This window comes from Pezoporus occidentalis, unplaced genomic scaffold (genome assembly GCF_034315485.1).
Source record: "Pezoporus occidentalis ecotype Australia unplaced genomic scaffold, CSIRO_AGI_Poc_V1 ctg175, whole genome shotgun sequence".
NCBI classification, from domain to species: Eukaryota; Metazoa; Chordata; class Aves; order Psittaciformes; family Psittacidae; genus Pezoporus; species Pezoporus occidentalis.
In genome coordinates this window covers 250,173-276,055 of record NW_026913586.1, presented here as the reverse complement: position 1 = coordinate 276,055, position 25,883 = coordinate 250,173, and the positions used below count along the sequence as shown (strand labels likewise).

At 38.6% G+C, this 25,883-nt stretch overlaps 1 protein-coding gene across 11 annotated transcripts in view; it reads left to right on the top strand.

The window, feature by feature from the left end:
- EHBP1 (EH domain binding protein 1) overlaps positions 1–25,883 on the top strand; it is a 228,173-nt gene that overhangs the window by 121,719 nt on the left and 80,571 nt on the right. For all 11 annotated transcript variants that reach the window (XM_062614292.1, XM_062614298.1, XM_062614297.1 and 8 more), the window contains 2 exons: positions 23,721–23,899; positions 24,532–24,580. In XM_062614292.1, coding sequence (XP_062470276.1) covers positions 23,721–23,899; positions 24,532–24,580 — 228 coding nt within the window. The remainder of the gene's footprint in view (positions 1–23,720; positions 23,900–24,531; positions 24,581–25,883) is intronic.

Sequence of the window (25,883 nt, the reverse complement as noted above, 5' to 3'; positions counted from 1 at the left end):
CAGTGAACATAGAATCATAGAATGGTTTGGGTTGGAAGGAATCTTAAAGATCATCCACTTTCACTCCCCTGCCATGAGCAGGGACACCTTCCACTAGACCAGGTTGCTCAAAGCCCCCTCCAACCTGGCCTTGAACTGTGCTAGGAATGCAGCAGCCACAGGTTCTCTGGGCAACCTGTGCCAGTGCCTCACCACCCTCACAGTAAAGAATTTCTGCCTTATATCTAACCTGAACTTCCCCTTGTTTTAGTTTGAACCCATTACCCCATGTCCTATCACTACAGTCCCTAATGAAGGGTCCCTCCCTAGCATCCCTATAGGCCCCCTTCAGATACTGGAAGGCTGCAATGAGGTCTCCACACAGCTTCTCTTCTCCAGGCCGAACAGCCCTAACTTTTTTAGCCTGTCTTCATAAGGGAGGTGCTCCAGCCAGAATGTGAGATTCATAAATAAACATTAACTTTACTAGACATGAAAGTGGTAGAACTAGAGTTTGAAGCAAAGACCAGATCTCATTGTGCGAATGACATAAAAATTTACTGCCCAGACAATTATACATGATCATTGGTCAGAAAGACAAGTGATGATACCAAATACAGACAGTATTTCACTTTTGGTTTTGCCTTGAAATGATTGTTCTTAATCCCACTACTGCAGGTCTTGCCTTTATCTTCTTTCCTCCCCAAAGATGTTATTTCATTTGGTGTCCATTTAACATCCCTTACCAAATTTCAGATGTGAGAAAAGAGGTCAGAGGAGGCTGTTTCTGCCTGCCCCGAATTTGAGGGATTTAACCTACATGAGGTTGAATGAGTTCATGGGCGCTGATGATTTAGAGTCTTTCCCCTTTCATATTAATTCTGCACAGGGGACTCATCCACTTCTTTAGCTGCTTTAAGATCATCCCAGCTGCTGCCGTCTCTTCATCCATTTCCAGCATAACCTCTCTCTCTGCATTGGTCACAAAATCGTAGAGGGGTCGATGTGGGAGAGGATCTCTGGAGGTCATCTGGTTCAAACCCCCTGCTCAAGCAGGGCCACTCAGAGCCAGTTGTCCGGGACCTCGTCCAGACAACTTCTGAATATCTGCAGTGTTCATCTAATCGTTTTCAAATGTTTGCCTTCTACTGCTTCCCTGAGCAGTCAGTTTACTGTAGTAGCAAACACTTTCCAAGCCTCTTTAATGTCTTCCCTTTGAGGAGGCCCTTTCGATCACTTGGAGGTTCCCATGTCATCTGTATTAGTGAGGAAGGGGCAATTGAAGATGACTGCATCCCTCTGTAGCTCCAAAAACCAGGACAGTAGAACAAGCACAAGTGCATGTTGTGAAGAAAATTTAGTGTTTCGGTATTCCACACAAGCAGCAAGCATTTATATTGACTGCTTATGTAAGTAAGAATTCCCAGGGCTGGCCCTTAATAAAATGGGTCCCCTTTGGAGATTGAGTCACCTAACCCAACTGCCTCAGATGCCTTATTCCTAGAGTTATCTGGTTCTCTACCTTGATTGTAAAAGAGCTTAGGTAAGTTAGACTTGGCTAATTAGTTGTTAGGCATTTAAAGTTGGTGAGAATAATTGTCCCTGAATATTTACAGGCTCTTGTGTATATGGCCTAAAGAATAAACACAATTCGATATGAAAAAATGGGAATATGTTGCAAAAGCTCTTTCTCCCTTCAACATGCAGCCATGATTGCACATGAATAGGAGACAACAATATAGAGCAGGAGTGTTGATGAACAAAGTTCATCAAAATGGAAGTTCCCTGCTTCGCTCTACCTATTTAATTACAGATTTTGTGTAAGCTGGTACAAGAAGTGGTGTGTAACATGTGATAACCTATTCATGAGTAGTCACAGAAGAAATCAGCAGAAGGGACAAATTCTTACTGTCCATTAGGACCGAAATAACTGCATGGAAGTGTTTGAGACTTGTGCTTTTGAGTAGGTTTTTGCTTACTCATGGTTTCCTTGGGCTACCAAAGGGATAAATTCTTTCTTAGTTTGGCGTTGCTTATTTTGCCTGTGTGGTTTTCCTGTAGCAATTGTCAGTGTTAATAATGTACTGAGGTTTGTTTCTTTGCAGCCTTGCTTGACTCCCTCCTTCTCCTTGCAAGTGGCTTTATAAATGCAAATTGGTGGAGGGTGGTGTCGTGTCATTCCCATGGTTGGTGCCAACAGGAGTCAGTTTTAGACATCGACAATATAGATGAAACCAAGGCCTTCCTTGATCTATCTGCTGCTTTCTGCCCTTGTGAGTGAAGTATTTTGTGCCTGTTTTCTAGCAGCAAGCCAGTTGAACTGCTTTCAAAAAGAATTAGGTGCTGTTCCACAGTTCTAATATCTCTAAGAGAGATGCTTCCTTCAGATTTTGAGGTTTTAAACCAGGTAAGTCAGTAATTTACCCACATGTTCCTTTAGTGGGAGTTACAGGAGTTACTCCTGCAGGTTTGGCAGCGGAGCTGAACTCCCTCCAGCCTCAGCCCCTCACTTCTCACCTTTTCGCATTTCCAAGCATGTGCAGCAAGAAGGCAGAGTGTTATCTAGATGAAGACACATCATCACATGCAACTCCCTCTGTAGAGCTCATGACTCATGCAGCACGATATATATTGCTACACAGGGAACTGGTCCAGGCTGTGTCCTGAGACAAGGGCCAGTGAAAAGGCACTGCTTTCTCTGACAGTTAAGCAACCAAATGCTGTCCAGGAGCAGTGAATATTATCCTTTCCTATGTTATGAATTTGTTACATGGTGCTAAGCTAGTCTCTTGAACCAGATTTTGGACTGTGGTGGGTTTTTTAAGTTCACAGCTTGATATAAACATCATGAATTACCAGAGCTATTGGCTTGATGCAAGTGCCATGCAGCTGAAAGAATGCTGTTTCACAGCACATAAAGTATCGTAAAGCGAGCAGTTCTCTGCCAGGTCTTAGGTGGCTCAGACTGAGGACTCAAAACTAGCACCTTCTAATAATTTGGATTCTTTGTGGATCTCACTTTTTCCTCAGTTAAATGGACTGCTACCTCACAAAGAAGTCTGGAAGATTAAATGTTTTATCTTCTAGATTAGAATATCCAGAAGATGAACACTGTAGGAAAGCCCTTTGAGATAAATAATACTGTGTTCATGTCAGGATCCGGGTAATATGTAGTATATGAGGCATGAGAACAAACAACTAATAGTTCAGAAGAATAGGAGTGCTGGGTAGTGCCGAGGTTGTTTCTTGAATGCTCTCCATGAGGAAGAACTGGAGGGGAAGAAGTATACTTCCAGATTGTATCATAATACAAATATAAAAAGGGTACTAATTAATAGTGAATATGTAACCATAATTTTGTAATAGCCCCAATTTTTAACACTTGATTTGGCAACTTTTAGTGCTGCTACTTAAGTGTTTGACTGTTTCTTCTTTAGATCCTTATTAATAGTGGGGAAGCAGAGAACAGGTCTGCAGGGCTGTCCTTTAAAAATCTTTCATTGCAAATTAATAGGCATAATTTGCAGGATGATAAATGCTTAGCTCCTGCCATTTTCATAATTGATCTTTAAAGTGTTTCTATGTTACTGGTGCAGTGTAGCTGCTACTGAAATGGATGGAAACACGGTCACTGCTTGGAGCAGTTTTGTGTTGCACCAGTTAGCACTTCTGCAGAATGTCTGTGCAAATAAGGTTTGGGGATTTAACCAGTGTTATGACATTCAAAACCTCACTTTACATATTTTTATCTTTAACTTACATTTATAAATTATAATACCCAGATTTTTTGTTATAAAATATTACTTCACTTCTTGAGGAAAAATATGGCCTTTACCTATATAATGGCAGTATTTTTATATGCTTTATTTCATGTTGGAAGCTTAAAGCCGTGCCACCATGCTTTAAGAAGAAAAGCCAACAGGCATAGAGTGTATTGTGTGACAAAGGGAAATACTATGTGCCATTAAAATGCCAGTACCATCGCATGTAGGCAGACTAACAAAAATACTTTGTTCATATTTTATTCAAAAAAATGATACTAATACTAGAATTTCTTTAATGTTTCACATTTAAATATATGGGGTGATCTATGTAAACCTTTCAGATCGTTTGAATTAAGTGCCCAACTGTGTGTCTTGCAAGGGCAAGGTTGGTTAAATAAGATGTATCTTGATCCAGGAACTGTTTTAAGGCTGCTGAGGTCAGAGGAGAGATTGCCTTTGGATGGTGGGAATACCCACGCTGCCTTTTCTGGGCTGTAGCTTCCTATGCTAGGAGATGAATCGAGTACTTGAAGTCCCAGAAGAGAGGGTGATGGGGAGAGTGACAGCAGGGGATCTCCAGAGGGAGAGGAGGGAGCATGAGCTGGGCTATACATTGCCTCCTGTACAAGTATCTTGTTGCACCCGCTTCTATGGGATCCAAAGAGAAATGGTCTCCTCATGGAGGTGCCAGAGTCATTTAGCTGAAATATGTCCTTTGAATCCTTAAGGTGCAGAAATGAAAGGAAGAAGTTAGGAGCTGCCAGGAACATTAAAGTTTCTGGAGCACTGCAGTTCCTAAATGTCAATGCTTTCATGGCACTGTTTAGTTTCTCTCGCAGAGGACAAGCTGGATTAGGTACAAACAGCCCTGGTCAGGCGAGGCAGCCGTGGCCTGCCAGAGCATTTGAGAAACAACCGCATTAAGTTAGCTCAGAGTGAGATCTGGGCTAGCTTTGGGGATACGTAATCTGAAAATCCGTGTCCCTGGTGAGGGTCTTTTATTTTATTTCCTTTAAGTTATTTACCTTCACTCCTACAGCGGAAGGAGGCTGCGAGGAGGCAGGCAGACAGTGCGGGGCTGTGGGCTTCTGGCACAGGTACCGGAGGATAACCACCTTCCTGCCATTCCTGTTAACCTTTTCAAAGGACGTGGAGGGCTTTGATTCGCATGCTTGGCTTCACAGACTATTACTGTTTAGTTCAAGCTTTGCTCTTTAAAAGGTAGAAGAAAGAAGGAACACTTCTCCTCTCATGAGACCTTTTTTTAAACTACCATCAAAACAAAAATCCTCAAAACCTTCACAACAAAAACCTGATAAAACCTGTCCTTTTTCTCTAGAGTTTTTACACCTTATTATCAAGCTCCTTAACAAGAGCCATACAAGCAGAGTACTGGACAGCTTTCAAATTGAAAACTTTATTCTTTCCAGTGTTCACTTGCATCTAATGAGGAGCTAAACACGATTTGAATAAGCTGATGTTATTGTAGGGTTTAACTTTCAGCTGTTGCATGGAGTTTTATTGTGGGGCTGGTTTAGATAGTTACAGTCTTGGGTGACTCTCTGCTATCTGCAGCCCTCAGCGAAGCTCTCTGTGAAGGAAGGAGACTAACAATAGCCTGTTTCTCTACTTGCCTGAAGGGTGGGTTTGGTTCATCGTGGTTGGCAAGCACCTCAAACTGGAAATAAGCGTGCATGAATAAATATTCCTTTGCTTCTGTCATGATGAGTTATGGAGATATTACAAAAATAATTATCTTCCCTTCATAAATCAGTCTGATAGTTAACTTTGGTTTGCTTACTAATTCACTGTTCCTGCTAATCTTTCTTTGGTTTGGGTCAGATTCTTAAGCACAGGAATAAATCATAGGTCTGATCCAGAATACTTTTATGCTGCTTTGTTGTTGTTGCTGGTGAAGAAAGATGAGTCTAAAACTGAAATAGTTGGCTTCTGTGAGCGCATCTACAGTACGGTGGTGGCCCTATAATGACGTGTTCATATTAGCTGTTCTACCCTGCTTTGTAAAAGTATTTTTAGGCAGAATTTTGCCTCATTTATTTAAAACCGTAATCACCATTAGTTTTAGATGGCCTGGTTAATTGAATAGGTTTGTGAAGCTAGATTTACTGAAAAGTAAAAACCATGAGAAACAAGGAAGCCGTATATGCCAGAAGGCATGTGGAATAGTCAAATAGCCCTAAGGCATGTGGAATAGTCAAATATTATATATGTATGGTGTACATGTACTCGCTAGCAAATACGGGTTAAGTGCAAATCCTTTTAAGGAGAAAGAATCAAGCCAGTTGGAAGGAAATTGTTGTATTCCTGAGTTGCTGGAAGAAATATGTTGTCAATTCATATTGCAACACAGCTATGAGGACTAGAAGCTGCATAATAAACCAAGTACTTCTAAGATAGTGCTGGCACACTAGCTGCATGTTCTACAACAGCATTTTTTAGCCATGTTCAACAGCGTGCTTGCTATCGCTCCTCCATTTGTTGAATTCAGGATGACCTTTGCATGAATAAAGTCAAATAGGATTAAGGCAGGAATTTTCAACAATGGGAAAGAGCAACAGATGTAGCCGACTTTGAACGTGGGAGGATTGTTGATGCACAGTTGCCTAAAGGGAGTGTCTGTGGTGACAAAAAATGGGGGGAAAACCACAATAATTTCCTAAAAAATCAACGGAATAAAAGAAAAGAAAATTAATAGCAAACAATCCAGAGGAACTGAGTGATCCCAGTTTTCACTGAAGTCGAGCTGCATGCTTGTTTTTTGACTCGCTGCCTCTTTTTAGCCATTTTTTCCCCACTCTTTCGGAAGAACTGTCTGTTCTCTGTGACTGCCACTGTATGAGCTATCTGAGGGGTTTGTGTGATGTAAAATATTTTAGATTCACATTTTTTGTGGGTTGTTCAAACATCCTTGAATGGAATATAGGGGGAAGGTGATGCGGTTTCTCTGGAGAACTAGCCATGTGAATACAAAATCCAGATCCTGCTAATATTTATCCTATGCAGAGCTATATAGGTGGATCTCAGATGCGTGCAGTGCAAACACTCTATATACAAGCTTTGACAGAAAAGAGAAGAGGTTGAAAACATATTTAAAGCAAGAATGTTTTTTGACGTATCTTTAGTAGTTTTATACTTCTTGTACGTGAATTTGTTTTCGTTGTAATAAAGAGGGCATGCATTTTTCTTGGGAGATTTAGAGAAACATTTTTGTACTTCATAGGAAAGTATTTGGTTACCTCTTTAAAATACAACCAGTTGTTTGAAACTCAATTAGTTTCCTTATTGAAAAGAGCTATTTTGAATTTAGTAGATAAATGGGTTAATCCCTAAATGATACTTCATAGTTCTTAATAATGAATAATGCACAGATTTTAAATATAGTTCGTATGTATAATTCAGATAAATCAGTTTTGAAAAGCATGCATGGGAAAAGATTTTAAAGTGTGAATGAAATCCTGTGCAGTAGCACAGTGAAAGGGCTTTAAAGGAGCTAGCTAGAAACTAAAGTAATTAAGGAAATCATGTAAACGTTATGAAAAATATTGGTGAGGTTAATATATTAGAAGTTCAACTGTAATATTTAGAGCTTGATTAAACACACACTGATTAAATGCCTGCATTACACTTTAAAGAGAGCTATACTGTTGAGAGGCAGTCTCTCTCTGTAGAAAAATCATTTGGATTCAGAGGATGTAGCATGGTAAAACATCTTCTAATGCAGCTTATCCTGCCTCTTCCTATACTCCTTTAGAGCAGAACTTGATGAGGCAAGCTGTGGATTACCCACTGGCTGATGACACTGTACACTCCATTGTTGTAACACATCTTCCATCCCCCAAAAAGGAGTCTTTCAACAGATATGAACAAAAAAAAAAGTTGGCATCTAGAATTGAATATTTTGAAGAACGCAGCTCTAGGTGCTGGAGGCTTCATTAGTACTGTGTTACCTTAGTGAAGATGCTGTGATGTTTAATTTTTGGGATAAGTAGCAACTTTATATACATGCCTGGCATCTTTAGCACCAAGAGCGCATAACTGCCATTTGAGCGGATTCAACCTGCTGTGGCTGTAGGAAAGTAGCCTTTATTTCCCTGTATGGTCACTGTAGGGACAGACAGAGATCACCAATATGTAAATAACTACTGGCATTGATTGTGCATGCACAGTTGTGTGAAAGGCTGTCATATCCGCAAGAGCAAAAGCTTAGAAATATCTTTTGATGACGACTATTATACATCTGGCTTTTTGTAAGCATTCGTGAGACTTAATGCAGAGTCCACTGAAGGCCACAAGAAGCTGAAGTCCTTTAGTTGCTCCTTAAGTTCCTGGGCAGTGAAATCTTTTCATCCAGCAGTCCATGAGCATGAACCGGGGCAGGTTAAAACAGTTTCTAGTTCCTTAGTTGTCTTTAGAATCCTTAAAGGGTGATCCACAAGTAAGAGTACAGTCACTTTTTCTTCAGTGTGCCAGCCCAAATCTCCATTCTCCCTCTCTTCATCAACACTCCAGAGACAAGGAACTGTAATCTTGCAAGAAGACTTGCAAGGGTAATGTTTCCTGGCTTCCTTCAGGGCAAATAGATCCTTAAAATCCAATTCAGCCAATCAAGCTTTAAAATTATCCTAAAATGTTACACCATTTGAAGTACTTATAAATAAAATAGTGTTATTTTTTTGTATTCTTCATTTTTGTTCTGATTAGCTGCCTTGTATTTTATCCTGGAGTGCAATTAAAGTAATTTTTCACTTACAAAACAGATAGAATGTGTTCCTGTTATTTTAAGTGACCTTAGTTCGTTTTTAATATAGATAGACACACACAATATGTATGTGTGTATTTTATTTGTGTGTATATATAGTTATATACAAACTTATCTTGCTCTATTTATTACATAGAAAGGTATGTATGTTATATGTATACCTTTATAACAAATATACTTCTATTACATGCACATAAACTTTCTAAAAAGTGAATTAAAATAGTAATTTGATACAGATGGTTTAGCAGAGCATGATCGAAGTGTTTCGTCCTAGAATCTGTGTAACTACTCAACCATATTCAATAACAGTGTAACCTGTTTTCATAAAGTTGCCAAAGGGCTCTCAAGAACGCCATGAAAAGCTTTGGTTTTATCACTTCAAAGTAATGCTGAAGAATTGATGCATTTCTAAAGTGCCCATATGGCACTCTGTACTATTGGCAAGTAGTTTGTTGTGATTTTCATTGACAGCAATGGCTCGGTAATATAATGTGACTTTATCCTTTGTTTTGAGTCATGGGTGTGTAGACCAAAACCCAGTCAATAGGCTTAAGTGTAAAACTGTAGCAAGCCAAATATTGTTTCAATGCTGCAATTCTTATAACAGTAACCACAACCCATCCATTGTGCTTAAAATGATAATGGAATATTACCATTCTTATTTTAAAAAAGGGGGGGGAATGCTTTTGAGGGGTTTCCAGAGAAAGAGCTTTCTCTGCAAATGCATTTAACTGTTCATACATTTATTTCTAGCAACAATATCAGGCTTTTATGAAAATCATGTTTTGGTTTTTGCCTACTAAAATTACAATTTATTTCATCACAATATTTATCTTTTAAATTTACAATTTTACAATTTATCTTTTTATATTTACATATTTATTATTTACTCTTGTTGTCAAATCTCAAACCTAAATGTGACATAGGTATGAGTAATAAGGAATAACCAGAAGAGAAGTCTAGTGAAAGCTTCCAAGTTTCTGAAGTGTTCTTCCATTTCTCATCTTCTTGGGCATACAATTGGTTGATTTAAAAACACAATCTGTCTTGTTTTGCAAGTACTTAAAGAGTCTGAGAACTCATACAGCATGCAAGATGTTAAATAGTTTGCTTCAGAGCACTTTCATCTTTTTAGGAAGACTGTTTCCGTCTTGTTTTGGAAGGAACATTTATTGAGTAAAACTGGAGTAAAAGGCAGGCCAGATCTTACTATGGTCCTCTTTTCAAGTTAGAGGGTTCTTTTAAAAACTGGTAGGTTTGGCCATGAGTTGTGGATTTAGATTCTGTAAGAATGTCCCTTTTGACCTCTTTTGTAGTGAAGTTAGTTACAAGAGTATTGCTCATGTCTGATTTAGGATGTAAGAGATCTCTGGAGTTTTCCATAGTGTGTGGGCAGTGATAGCATCCCCTAAGGCCAGTGTGAAGCATCTAGGTCAGACTTCTGCTCTGAAGAGTCTTCTAAACAACATGTCTACCAGCTGCAGAAGAGGTCTTGGGAGGCTGATCTTGCCTGCTGGACTCCTCTTTTGACAGTCCAGGGCCCTCCTCTTACCCTCTACAGCCTTACAGAGAGACTGAGAAGCTATGAAACAGTAGCAGCAACACTGCCAAGGTTTTATAAATAGGAGATAATAAAAATCATTGTAAAATGTCTTTTGAGTATTTAAGTTAGTAAAAAAAAAAGACAACTTACATGAACATAACTCACTGATGAAATACGCTATGGCTAAAGTAGCATGCACACTCTGTATTTATCAACTCTTCATTCTCCCACTGGAGAATGGAAATCTACTTCTATTTGCGTAGTCTTAGAATTTTACTGTAACTGTGGGCAAAACTGCCGTTTGAACTTCTCTCTTGTGCAGCTTTAAAGGTAAGGGGAATCTTAGTCAAGTGATGTCACTGTACTTGTTTCCTAGTCGTGTCTTGGGTCATGTTCTGCTGCAGAGTGTTGCCTAGCAATCGGCAAACCTTAAGATGACAGATCCTACACCTTTAAGCAAATTTTAGAAGCTCATCTAACTTGGAACCAATACTCAAAACAATCTTTGTAGATTCCATTGAAAGCTTATTTACAGTGGTATCAACAAAGTATAAATGGTATCCACAGAGTATAAAATTGGCTTTTATACATTTATCAAAGTTTAGAAATTACAGCTAGTTTGCTGTGTTACCAGAGCTCTCCCTTACATACACTTTCTCTTCTCTTTATTCTCGCCATTTCAAAGGTTGCCATAATCATTTAATCTCTCATTATGCAATTAGATATGTTGCTACACATTTATTAGCAAACTTACTGTCAGACTAGTAGTAAGGCTCTAATTTACACTTCCCAAAGCATGGAAATTCCTGTGTAGGAATAAAGGCTCTCTTCTTTGCCCTCCTCCACCTATCCCGAGGTGCTTGTGCAGTGAAAAGTATTGCAGGAGACAGAGATGTGTGAATGATAAGTGCTCTACACGTTACAACACCTGAACGTGATCAGACTTGTTAAAAATGATGTATGAGGTTTGAGCCTGAGTTTTCTGCATTTGTGCTGGCTGAAATTTTTCCTCCCGTAGCTCCTTGGGGTTTTCTGATAAATCTCTTTTCATCCCCCAACCGAAGGGAGCGTGTTCTGTGCCTTCCCGTACAGCCCCTTCTAATAGCACTCGTACTGCTGGTTGGAAGACTGAAGTCTTCTTGTGCAGTCTTTCCATCTAGGTGTTTCCTAGTCCGTCCTGCAGATGAATATTTGGAATCATGAACAGCTCACACCAGAAGCATGTTAATCATTGCATCATCTTGGAACCGGTTGAGAGCCTTTCTTTCAGGAGTGCTTAATTTTATTTAAGCCAACCATGTAAATTAAGTACAGAAGCCACTTAAAATGTAACACTTCCTTCCATTTATAACCTATCAGCTCAAAGGCGTAACGTCTCTTAAGGATTTTAATCCATTGGACAGTAATGTATTAGGGATCCAGTGATGTTGTCTGTCTTGTCACTGTGGAGTTAGTGACAGTTAAGGCATGGATTAATGATTTAAATAGTGTTGAAAGACCAGTGAATCATGAATCCATATCTCTGATACTGCCTTGGAAATACCAACTCTGAACAATCAGAAGCCCCTGTAGAGTTGTCTCTTCAGGAAAACCTATTGGGCCGTCATCTGTGTACAATACTCATGAGTATTACATGCATTACATATAGAATAGTACATGCTAAAAACTCTTTCAGGTTCCTTGTGTTACCATATAGCAGCAGTACTGTTTTTTTCTCTCTCAGCATCTTGGAATATTTTCTCTATTTACAATCTGCAAAATTTGTTCTTTGAAAACAGAATCATCAGTTTGTCTGAAAGCTGAGATAATATTACAGTATTTACCGTGTACTGTTTTTCTCAAAATGTTTCATTATCTGACAATATATTTTTACATTAGGGAATTTTAACCAGGAAAAAAAGCTGCTGAACAAATTCTGTTTTTCCAAATGTTAAACTTATTTTTTAATTGTTGATGCAAATAAATAGTGTATCCAGGAAAAAGAAAGCTTTCTCTGTGAACAACACGCTAATATTTAGTTCAATATGTTATGAAGTAGGTCCTGGGGATCATTCAGGGTTTTACATGTGTAAAAAAACCCAAACACAAGAATTGACTGCTGTGTGTTGCTGTAACACCCCTAGAACATGGCTGACGCCCAATTACTGCATGCTTAGACTTGGATGGTAATTACAATTGAGCTGTAAAATATTTTGACAGTTTCCAACTGTTGTGTGGTTATTAGCCAGGCATCATAAGGGAACGAAGTACAGTGATTTGATTAGTTCTATATCACGATCTGCTTAAATAAGGACTTTGAAAATAAACGTGTAGCGTAAAGCGTTAATCAAAAGCAGTATTTAATTACTAGCAGCTTTTCTTGACTTCTGCAGGAGACAGTTCCTCTTTCGTGAAGATTTTGCTTTCTTAAATGAGACTTGCCATACCTTTATGCTTCAGCTTTTCATTTACAAGCTTTTACTTGTTGAGTGCTAAAAGCATAACCACACCAAATTTAATTTGTAGCATGAAAATTATGTGTGTGCTTTTCAAGAGGATAGATTTGCCAGTATTGAAGCTAGACAAGCTTGTGTTAATTACATATTATAAAACAAAAAGGATATTTTCATTTAACATGCATTTCTCCTTTTAGCTACACAAGTCCCAGCAATTAGCAAATTTGGGTAGTGTAAGAATTCCTGGAAAAATATATGTTAAGCCAAGTGGCACTTGAATTGATCTCACTTTTACACATATTTTTATTTTGAAATGAAAGTAATAAAGCAAAAATATTCAAACTGCATGCAAATTAAGCTCCAGATTGTGCCAGTCTTATGTTCATTAAGCTATTGAATCTTTGAGTAGTGCCTGTTATTCCATAGGGGCTATTCACGTAATAAGGTACTATTCAATCAGGTAAAGATAGCAATCTGCCTTCACACTGCTTAAATAATGCTTATTCCTTTGGGCAACTCAAATAAGTCTGCCATTCCCTAATTTTTCACTTGCTTAATTTATTTAATAGTACTTCTTGGATTTATGCGTTGTTTATAAATGGTATTTGTGAGTGAAGCATTGCTGATAAAGAAGAATTTTTCATGAATTACCACCTTGGTTTTTCTTTAAAAAGAGAAAAAAGGAAAGAAAGAAAAAGACAAAGAAAACCCCTGAAGTAGTTGTTGTTTCCCAGTTTGCTCTGCTTGTGACATCACTCCTGTGACTGAGCACTGAATCCAGCTATTTTGGTTACCAGTGTTGCTTACATCTCACTGCTTGCCCCAATACCTAATTTCACCCATTATCAGGTGGTTTCTTTTCTGACTGTTGTCCTGGGTTTGACGAGAACTCTCACCTTGCAGATGAAATAACCTTTTTAATGTATCCTGCATGTTTCAAGTGGCTTTGTGACTTTCTGTGGAGATGTGCTGAATGGAGAGACCCTTCCTCTCTGCTGGTGTTCTTGAGAAGCTGATGGAGTGGTTATACTTCTTGGCAGTCCTGGGATAACAGTCGGACTTGGTGATCGTCGAGGTCTTTTCTAACCTAGCTGATTCTGTGATAGTCAGTCTCCTAAAAACTAAAAGAGAAAATATATACTCTGTACAATTATTCATTTGAAGAGATGTGTTGGTAGTTATTGAACTTTCTCTATATTCAGATAGCTGTTTGTCAGGAAAATGTCAAAAATGCGCTGTGCTTTGCAAGGGAATCTGATTAACACAAGCGAATCAGAGCATGAGTCGCTTATGGAACAAACAATGTAAGGACACCACCGCAGGCTTAATTTTTAAATGGGGAATTTGTGAGGGTTGGTTTGTTTTGGGGCTTTTGGTTGAGATTTTTTTGGTGAGAACTGAGGGGCCAGTGTGGGGTGTTGCTTGGTGGGAAGTGGGGGTTTTCCAGCTTGCTTCCACTGCTGTCAGAGAGTGGAGGGGAGCTTTGCCAGGCTCCTGCTAATTGGTGGCAGCAGCTTGTGCCAGCTGTGTTCTTTTCCCTGTAGGACTTGGAGTTAAGAAACATGGAGAAGGCAGGTCTGAAACACATCTCAAAAGATCACCTGGTTCCTGATCTTTCTTCAGGCTCATCTTCCTTATAATCTTCATCAAGGAAAACTGATCATAAAATTTCTACTGCGGCTGTTTTGATGCTGGCTGGAGTGGGAGAGGCAGTACATGTCTTGCAAGCTTTATTCCTGTCTGTACATCTCAGTATGATGTTTGTCTTTTTCACAACAACCTGATGTTGTTGACTTATATTCAGCTTGAATAGACTGTTTCCCCCACATCCTTTTGTGAAGAACTGTTACCTAACCAGTTCTTCCTCATCCTGCGTTTATGTAAATGATTGCTCCTTCCTATGTTGCACTTGTACCTATTGAATTTCACCCTGGTTTCTTCAGAACTTTTTTATATGATAGGTGTTCTTCTAGTGCATTTGGTGTCTATCCCAGATTCATGTCTAATGTATCATGACCTTCGTAATCCAGGCTTTCAGCACTGAGCCCAAGAAATACTCTTGGAGAGCCCCTTTCAATGCATAATTTGAAGAATTGCTGAAAACTGGTCTTAGATAGAGTTTTCTAGTCTGTTTTGCGCCTGTGCTATGTGAGTCTCATTAAGGCTCTGTTTCTGTGCATCATTATGAGAGCATCTTGAGAGACAAGGAAAAGAACTTAACTGCAGTCATAATGTTATGATTGCTGCTTCTCCCTTCCCTTGCCTACTTACCTCTTATAGAAGGAACTTGGACTGATAACAAATTAATGTTTGTTGCTTGTCTCATTTTAACTTTCATGTTCTAAGCAGCAACTTAACAAAAAAGAGGTGAGACAAATAATTATCTTGTCTGCATTCTTCCACTTTGTCTTTTTTTATGCTTTGAAAGACTGGAAAGGAATGTAGATTTTGCCTGCTCCTCTAATATCTCATCTATTGTCAAGTTTTCAAACTGACTGTTAATTTCAGATGTTGTTTCATATTGGTTCTTCCAGTACCCTAGGATTACATTAGATGTGTTCAGCTGATCTGAAAGCATCTGGCTTATCTAAGCTGTTTTCACACCTGGCTGAAATCTGACCTTTTTGTGTCTGATACTAGTAATGCTAGTCTCCAACTTGCATCTGACTTGCAGAATAAAGGCAGATGAAATAAAAAGAAACACATTAAGCATTTCGGATGTCTCCCCATCATTTATGGGTAGCTTCTCCTTTACCACTAAGTAGAGAAGCAATATTTGTATTAATCACCATCCTTGTGGTTGGTTGTGTAGTTGATGCAGCTGACGCGGTAGTTTATCAGGGCTAAAACTAATATGCTTATTTTATTTGCATCCTCAGTTAAGAGGTGTATTCTGGCCTTCAGTGGCACCACATCAGGTTCTGTGTCATCAATACTAGGCTTAAAAATACTGAGTGCTCTAAGTCCCTCCGCACACAGAAATTATTTTCCTTTCTTAGTGCAATACCAGCACAAATCTGGCATCTGTGTTCTGTTCTCAAGTATTTAAAGTATTTAAAACAAAGATTTCCCATTTCAGCAAAGACCCCGTAAATTTGCCTATGGCTGTGCATTAATATAGGTGATGCAGTAGATTTACAAAATAGGTATCTATCACGTTCTGTGGAGCAGTATCACCTTAATGATACATCATCAGAAGCTTGCCTGAAAAAATGTCTGTCAAAATGTTCAGAAGAGTGGGAGAATGACTTGAGTCTCTTTAATGGCTAATGTCAAAAGCAATTCCTGCAAGAAAGTTCACTGTGTTTAGAAAGAATTGGCAGCGACTCTCATTTTTAGTTTGCCTTGTGCTTTCTCTTAGAAGAGATTCTTGTGACCTTTTCTGACAAGCTCTAACACTTCCATTGTTTGCTGCAGGCCTTTGAAATGTGGCAGAGATAGCCTTGGGCCCAGGGAGGTGCATTTTGCTAGTTCAGTTCACTTTTAACAAAGTTAAAAGCTTTGAAAATTGCTATTCCTCATCTGTGGTTTAAGTTGCTTAATTCTGGCAACCTGCCCAAAACCCTGAACGTTCCCATCATGGCAGAAGGCCAGGGATTGTGAACCAGCAGCATCCTGGTAGCTCATCTGGGCTTCCAGCACAGATTATACAGGAGCAGAGACTTCAGCCCATGTGGCACTGGGGCAGCTAGAAAGGTGGACACAAGGAAATTGCTCCTCTTCTGAGAGCAGAAAAATGAAGCCCCATCGCTGCGTGTGACCTGTTCATACTGTTACATTACAAATACATGTAATCATCAGAGAATGAGCCCAGCGTTCAATTCCACTTAATGGTATGAATTATATACCTTTTCCTGTTTTTTATAATTGAAAACATGTTGTTCAAGACAAAGATTATGCGACCTTGGGGAAGAGAAGGTGGACGAGCCTCAGCCAATCCTTTTATAATAGTTGAATCTGAGAAGGAGCTCACTATGGCTTTTTTCATGACTATACTGACAGTCAGGTGAAATTATTTGCACATAAGTAACCAATTCATTATATTGTCTCAGATTTGTTTCTTCCTTACAAGCTAATTAACATAGTCTTCTCCTTGCCATTAACTAATAAATGTAGGGCTTCTCAACCTGGTGAAGTAGCTACCCTTGTTCCTGTGCAGGACTGTTACTCTCTTTTAAGAACATCCACAGGGGAAGGTAGTAATCTTGAAATAAACAGTCTGTCTTGTTCTTAATTTATTCCCAGGAGCAGACAGGGCTCCATGTCCTGCTGCCCAAGTGAGGAAATTGTCCAGTAGTTGGCATGTTGTGGCTTGTGGTTCTAAAAGTTGAGTTCAGTTCCCAAATACTTAGGGTTTCTTATCCTTTTAATCCCCAACAACGAAAACCAAACTGAAACCCTAAAAGGCTATGCTAAGAAAAAGTTGAAGTCATTTCTAGACAAAGTAAAAGCTGAAAAGAGGCTACCAGGTAATTACAAAAATTATGAAATGAAGTACTTAGCAGTTCTGAATTGCCAGGTTTAAGGTAGCTGCTGTTACTGTAATCTCTCCCACCTTTGTGCGCTGTGTGCCTGCAGGTTGTGTACTTGTACACATTGCAATTGTATGACTACATACCATGATTTTCTGCTGGACCACTTCCTCAGTGCTCGAAGCAAAACTAATCAGACCCTGTAATAGAAGAGGCAGCTGTCTGCTGGGCTGCCATTTTATGTTTTTGTAGGAATTGGATGGTGTTTAATGCAGCATGATCTCTTTGTTGTGTTGGGTGAATGCTACAGAGCCTGGGCAGAGCTCAGAACACAGAACTTGTGTGTGACACTGAGCAAACTGCAGTGTTTGAGACTATGAATGATGTATTCCTGTGCCGGGGATGGCCAGGTCTTAGGCTTCATCTTAACTTGTCTAAGTCTAGAAGTTGTTTTTTGGTTATTCTGAGCGCTGTCACCTGCCCCTGGAGTCAGGAGGAGTGCTTTGGTGGGATGCATACATCAGATTCACAGTAGGTATTGTCCTTGAGTTCTTGTGATAGTCTGTTCACTTTACCGACCCAGGCAAGATATGCTATTCAGACTGTTTCCTTCTTCGTAAAATACCAGGTGTGAGTGTCTTGTGTCAACATATTCATTCGCCCATCACAGAGTGCCCTAATACCGTGTGAAGACTATCATGCCAGAGATCAGAAGCAAGCTGAAATGCTGTGTTTGATGCAGCATTTGCATCATACTGCTTAAATGAAGCTGAGTGCCTTACACTGTATGTTAATGGTAATAAATAAGAAGCAACAACTTTTTGCCTTGAGCTGTGAGACTGGAGTATGAGAAGAAATGGGAAGTGATCAGAATAAAAAATACCATTGTTGTGTTTGTGGGGTTGGACAAGTAAAAGTTACGTGGATGAAACTAACTCAAGCATGAGGTACTTGATAAACCTTAAACGCTGGGACCAGAAGTGACAAGATGTTGAAAGACAAGCATTATGTATATAATTCAGCCATGTACAGCACAAACTGTGTAAGTTTAGGTGTGAGTCAATGAGGGAGAGTGGCAAACAATAGAAAGCTGTGGCTGTTTAAGAGAGGGAATACCGTAATGTGGTCTTGATGGCAGGTGTTACCTTCCTCAGCTCTCCCTTGGGTCTGAAGTATTCAGTATATTAAATACAGCATCATACAGCGTGATGTGGGACCACATTGTCCATCCACCTGCAGCTAATAAAGTGAAAACATATTGAAAGCACTAACTCCCCCCCCCCCCCCCCCCCCCCCCCCCAGTTATTTTCAAAAGCAAATCACGGTGGATTAAACTTTGCAAGAAATTTTTCTGTTCCACAGTCGTGCGAGCAAATGGGTGCTTTCTGCAAATGAGCACAGACTGGAAAACTGTTGAGGAGAGCAGAATATCCAGGTGGCTGTGATTGTTTGCTTTTTTCTTCCAGATTGAGAGGCTCTGTTGCTCTTGTTCTCTAGAAAGTTGTATTTGTTCCATATCCTACTATATTAGGTAGCATGTACATACTCTAGATGCTTTCCTTTCTTTTCTCAGGCAGTTTGGAAAAGCCCTTTCCAGCCTCATGGCCACCATACAAAATATGTAACAGGCGACTGAAAACATGTGAAATGTTTTAGAATGAAAACATTTCACCTACTTGAGCAACAACTAACTTGAGGCATGTCCCAGGGTTTTCACTTTCCTCCTCACCTTGCCAGATTCAAACATAAGAGCATCATGTCAGTTCAGGCAGATGTCTAAATGTTAAGGTTACGCTTGAACATGGATTGGTTTGTGCTGAAATTTTAAACCTGTAAAATGATAAGCAATTAAAAGCTTATGCCTAAGGCTGTTAAGATAAAAGTTTGTATTTTGTTGCATGTCCACATTAGCTATAGGCAAAATCAGAGGAGTGAGGAGGGCAGAGTTTTAAGATGTCTGATGCTGGAGAAACCCAGACATTACCTACTTGTTGCTAATCATATATAGGAAACAAATTCAGTGAATCTGTAACACGTACCAGGCAAGACTAGAGACATTTTGTGTAATCATATGCCATGCAAGGAGAGAGCAACAAAATTAAAGAGTGTACTCCAAAACTGCTAAGTTTGTGTATCAGAGTATGAGGATGGCCAAACTCCTAACATTTCTTTCTGGGAAATGTATATTTTATAATACATGCAAGTGCACTTCCCTTACCAGAAACAGAGAGCAGCACCACTTGTATTTTGTTGTGTCACCACTGTAGCTGTCATAATGTTATAGTGACCTGCTACCTCAAAAATACTTAACTACCCAAAGTAAGGAACGTCTCCGCGCAGCTGGGTCGTAAGGATGTTTTCTCCATCTTTGGAATAACACAGAAAGCAGTTTTAGTCTGTCTTTGCAGGCTTGATTGCCATATTCTATTTTGGTCCTGATCCTAGTTAAAAATCAGATTTTGACTTATGCCTTGCCTTTTCCACAGCCCAGAATAAACAAAATTGAATGCACATTGGACATGTACAGACTTTGACAAAGGCATAAATTTTACCAAGTGAGCCGTATTCAATTTAGGGTACTCCTGGGCTGAGCAATTCCTATGAGTAAAGCCTTGTGTTTTTTAAAAAATAAAATTCTAGAGTATAATCTTAATGATGTAGAATTATCTATTCGACTGAAATGTATTAGGGTGTCTTGTTTCTACTGCACTTTTATACCATTTTCAGATGCGCAGTTCAGCTGAGTTTCCCAAACTTTTCCTGCATCCAGCCGCAAGCTGTACGTTGTGCCTCGCCTAGTTGCATGTTCCTTCACTTACCTTTAACTTGCATGTTAACGGTTTCATAATGTTCAGTGAGCCTAGATAGCATTGTAGTTTTGATAGGGGTAAGGGAAAATCCCTTTTTTTTGCCAGTCAAATAAGTAAGAGACCATTGCCTGTACTTGCTTCCTGAGAAACAAAGCTTGTTTATTGACTGCTTGTAGGTTTCCCCTGTTCTGACTTTAAGCTCTATCTCAATCTCAGCTGCTTCTCCTCCTGCAGTTCATTACCATTCTTAGGTTGTCCTCTCCTTTCCTCTTTGGCAAGTTGTGTCCATTAATATAAAACTCAAACCACGCAAGTCTTCAGTCAAGATTCCCACAGCTGTTACATACTTTTTTCTTAACTCCTCTCAGCATCTTTCTCTTCCAGCTGTCAACACTGCCTCTGCTCTCTTTAAATCCTGTACCCCATGCAACTGTCACCAAGCTCTTGCGAGTTGCTCAGACTAAGTCCCTACGATCTTCCTTCTGGGTGCTCCCCAGGTCTCATACAAGAGCTTGATTCATAGCTCCGTGTTCACATCATCAGTTCCCGTCTTGATTTTCTTCTCCTAAGTGTTAGCCTCTTTGTGTCAGATGCAGCTCAACCATCACGTTTGCAAACATTGATGCACTTGGTGCCACGTTTGAGAGCAGCATAATAGTTCTTAATTTTTTTTTAAACTTATGGATGCAGCCTAATACTCAAAGCTATTGTCCTCTTGTTATCATAGAGTAATGGTCTGATGGAATAATCTCCCAAGAGGAAAATTGTTACACACTATAAAATGTATTAACTAAGTTTCCAGAACATGTAAGTAAGAAGAGTAAAGTGAAGAGACTTAGCACTTCTGTTGACCGTGAAACAAGATGGTGCTGACTCCAGCTGATAAATCCACCAACATGATGCTGCCTCTAGATCTGAGCTACCATGAGAGGGACCAGCTCTGGAACCTCTGCACTTACCATACAGTTAATACACAGCTGGATAAAAATCAGTTGATGAGATTCAATCATCTGTTGATCAGTGAGGAGATCTGGCAATCTCTTGTGGATATCTCGCGCTTTTTAGTGGCATTTCCACATGAGTTCTCAGGGACTTTGGCTTTTGAACTCAAAAAGCCAAGTCATGACTGCCATGTGGTATAGAAGAATTGTGTAGTCAGTGCGTAAAGAATTATATAAGAAAAAGATAATTAAATTTTCATTTGTTGAGTTGCCCCCAATCTTGTTGTGCAAACACATGCTAGAAATAGGCACTTGGTAGTAATTGGGTTTGTTCTGAACCTGTAGCTAGTATCTACAAGTATTGAAAGAAGATGTTTTTCGTAATGATGGTTCACCAAAAATATCAAAACTAGCATTTGTTAACCCTTCTGAAGGGGTGTCAAGTGCTCATGCACAGTTCTGCATTACTCATACATTTCCAGTGTGCCTTGAGTTAAGTGCTTTTATCATACATTAAATAATGAAAGCTTTGACTTGGTGAATAAAAGCGTAATATTATCATGATATTAACTCCACCTTTATCCAGAAAACTTGGAAAAGACTAAGTCCGGAAAGAAAGCAGTATATCATTTCTGCTTTATCAGTTAGAGAAAACTGTGTAAGTAAGTTATGCACATCATAAATCTTGCATATTCTGCATGCTTACAGAAAATCTTCAGTGAATGGAAGGGCAAACAGAAATATTTCCAACTGAAGAATAGATTTTCAAAGAATTATAATGTGGATTTAAAAAAAATATATTTGTAAATAAAATGCAAAATTCTGCTAAATGTTTTGATTTAATAAGCTTGGGTGTCCTTTTGTAATACCTAGTTTTAAAATAAAAGTTACATCTTCAGTTTTTTAGATGTGCAGTTAAGGATTTGAATGATAGTATTGGCTATGGCCATTTCGGGGTTAATCAGAATGTATTTAGGTGCTGACTGGAACATTTAACAGTTCTGTAGAGACTTTCAGCAGCAAGTATTAAGACTTTATAATCATCATTTAATATATCGGGTAAGTAGTGCTCTATGGTTTGAAGATGTAGCTCTGTGTTTTAAAAAATTATTAAAGTACCTTTTTTCCACATCTTGATGGTGCTATTTTAATTATTTTCTCCCAGCAGTGTTATTTCCATATATATAATTTGGATAGCGAATATATTGTAAGTGAAGGAGTACCTTAAATTTGGGGTCACTGGTTACTCACTGGGTTTAGCTTAAAGTTGTAAACAAAACAGAAGAAACACCCAATATTAGTTACATCACTCTGAATCTGGAGTAACTGTCTGGCTGCTCCTAAGCAGTATTTATTTCTCTGATTAAAATCTAATGCATGGTGAAGAAAGTTTGTTTATTGCTGCTTTTTGTTCCCTATTTTATATATCCCTGTTAAGATGTTAATTCAGTGTATTCAGAGATACTGTCTCATCATTAACAGATTTGTTCATGCTGATTTGAATTGCTGACAGGATTAAATAATAGAAAAAAAAAGGCAAAACACTTTTTAACAAGTTATTTCATACAAATGATCTGGTAAAAAAAATCTCAGCAAGGCAGACATATTGCACTTTCTAAATGAGCTGGCGGTGCTTCTATGTGATGATGAGGGAGGTGTGTTTATAAAACAACTTCTTAGGGCTGAGTGTCAAGGTAAATGAAAAATTACTTTCCTGGTTCTGTACATTTTCTTCCGCAGAAGCAGTGAAAACATAAATCAGTTGGTAGCTAGCAGCTAATTGCTTTACACTGACATACTTTAGTCAAGCGGGGGCATCGTTGATCTTTCACAAATAGGTAATGTGGCCAAAAGGATTTACTTGTTCAACTTAAGTGGCTCTGATATAGTAAATTACTTGCTCTATTTTTATCTTAATTTGGGAAGTCTTTAGCTATAAGGTGCATAAAAAGCATGTTTGTTTTGTATGTATGCTTTTAATTATATTGCATTGAAAAAATAAGTGGGCTCAGTTCTTTCCCTGTAACTCAGACTTTGGGTTTATGTCAGTCAAATTCTGTTTAATTACATGTAAGAAGTTTTTTAAATGACAGTATTTTTCTGGGGAAATGAGTGTATTTCTTGAAAACATCAGCTGCAATCAGTTTGTTCTCTGCTGAATTTGAGAAATGTTTTATTCCATTTTAATTCTTGGCTTGTGCTAACAAAAATGTAACTAAAGGAATCAAAATACCCTATTGGGAAATGGTCGTTGTTAGATAATGATACTTGTTAGAAAACGCCCTCTGGTAAGGATTTATGGCCGAAATTCCTTTTCCACATAAAAAAAACCTAAAGCCTGGAAGAGGAAGCTCTTTGGGTATGGTTGGAAGTGGTCAATTAGAAACACCATGCCACAATTACCTTTATGCAATCGTGTGCTTAAACAGGAAGAGCGCAGCCAAAAACTTCCTGCTGGAGCCTATACGAGACGAATGATGAGTGTATTAATCACATGTCACAGGCACAGAGACTTTGATCCCCACACCTCAATGGTAGATCGCAACTCATGGTAAACTCTGCTAAGCCTGGCTTTTGATCCAGGCGCAGTGTTATCTTCATTAAATGCGAAAGGGCTTGTGGGGATGCTTTTCCATGGCTGCATTTTGGGGAATCTTTTCAAGGGTGTGTATCCCGGGCTGTGCAGGACTATGCCTTAAGTATTTAAGCACGGTGTTTCCACGGGTACAATTCTTGGCCTGTTCTCCTATGTAGATCTGGAATCCTGTGTATCTACATCCTTTGGAGACAAGTGCCAAGGGCGACAACTGGAGGTAATAACTTGCGATTTGTGTCTTTTGCAAGTTACAGTCATTGTAAACTGACAGCTGTGAAGGACCTAAACTCACATCAAAGGATACAGATCATCTAGTTAGGTCAATTAATGTTAATTCTCGTCTTCCATTAAATTCTTTTATCTTCTTTTCTTTTTTCTTTTCGCCTTTTATTTTTTCCAGCCAAGCCCAATACCAAGTCCTGTGTTGGGGAGAAAGCCAAATGCAAGTCAGTCACTGCTTGTGTGGTGCAAAGAAGTTACAAAAAACTATAGGGGAGTGAAAATCACCAATTTTACTACATCGTGGAGAAACGGTTTATCCTTTTGTGCAATATTACATCACTTTAGACCAGACCTAATGTAAGTTGTGTACTTTTTGCCTGCATAAGCTAACTGTCATAGAAATATATAGCATTTAAGTTTACGTAAAAATAAAATCCCTGTTGGTTTCAGGTGTTGAACTGTTTTCACCCTTTTCTTTCAAGCGGGGGACCATCCTTTCTAAGAAAACAGATTTATAATGCTCAAACTTTATGACTCCTCTTTCTGTCTTGTGGCATAAATAATTGTTTCTTCTCTCTCTGTGATTTGTTTTTCTTCTTCTTAATCTTATACAAAGAACTGACTTCAGGATGATTATGAAAATTGTGTTGGTGTTGAAATGAGATGAGAGGAATAAGCTCTTTGTACGCTGACAAGGACGGATTACCTCCTGGTAAATTTGGTTGTCAAGGCCAGCCTCTAGTCCCTGCCTTAACTTCTTTTTTAGATGGAAAGCTTCAGGCAATGAAACATGTAATCGGTGTTTATTTATTTATTTATTTATTTATTCCTTTAATTTTCCACACTATTAGTTTTGTTGATTGAATTGCTGTGAAATTGCTGGTTACTGTATGATATTACTGTATGTCAAATTTTTAGATTCAGTTTGTTTTAAAACTGCTGCTTTTATCAAATACTGTACATACCCACTGTGCCATTTTCCCCCTCAGTGACTACAAGTCCCTGAATCCTCAAGATATTAAAGAGAACAACAAAAAGGTAAGAACTGCCAGGGGAAAAAAAAAAAAAAAAAAAAGAAAAAGAAAAAAGACACAGCTTCAATTTTGGCTTCACTGCAGGTTTTTATTAATTTTGGGAAAGTGTGGTTGTTTTGTAAGGTCATAACTGTGGCTCACAGAAGGTATTCAACCTCCTGCGGTTCAAATCGGATGCATTATTGACTCTAGTTTGTCATGGTCTTTAACATTCACAACAAGTGCAAGGCTGGCATTAGAGTTTAATATTTGTATGGCCTACATTACTTGTGAAAGCAGAGGAGAGGGCTGGCCAGCCTTCTGTGATCACTCCTCTGATTTTGCCAATCAGCCCTGTAATTAAAAATATGAAAAGCATAGCTGCTCTTGGATTGTCATATGCAAGACTTCTCTTTCTGCTGCTTCAATGGGTCTGTGTGCATCAGTGCATTGATGTTGCTTTGATGGTGGTTTTTATACTTTTAAAGATGACATTGTACACCTGCTTTAATGCTGCACCAGCTGAGTGAAGTGCTGTATGCAGCACGGAAAGTTTAGGATAAAAAGTGTTGGGTCAATACTTTGGAAATAAACCAACATATTAGCAAAATAATTTATAGCACTGTGCTGGGCGGCCGCTTTAAACCACTCTTTGTACTTTTTGTGATGAAAAAGGTGTAAAAAGTTCCTCTGGAAAAAACGGGAACTTGGTTTGGGAATCACCAGAAGACTTTTTATTACTGCTCTCTATTTTAGGCATGTTACAAGCCTCGGTTGGGCCCTAGGGACATGTTCAGAAATTATAATTTTCATGTGAGTCACTGATAATAAAATTGTTCCTGAAAATTGTCTGAAAATTATTTCTAAGGATCTGAGTTCTCAATGCTGTGATTTTAGTTTTATACTGCTTTAAAAGCACTAAATTTAATTGGGATGAAGGTATAAAAATATACATTATTTAGGTTCAATATTATATAGTGAATATGACTAAATAATTTTAGATTGCAGATATGTGGAATTTCTGAAAGTGCTTTATTAAAATTTATTTGTGTTGAATGTCATTATATTTTAAGGTGCCTGCACACTTAATGTGCTAGCCAGGGAGTTAATTGCCTTTAAAATAGTACTTAAGTATTACAAATAATGAAAGATCTCTGAGGTGCTGTTATCTAATGAGTGATTTGGCCAATAATATATTTTTCATAATAATATGGGATTTTATGATGATCTAAGTAGATTATCAGTGACATCACAGTGTTTTCTGTGACCATATATGTTTTGTACTTCAAGTTTTGTTGAATGCTAATTAAGATGGATTATAAAAAAGA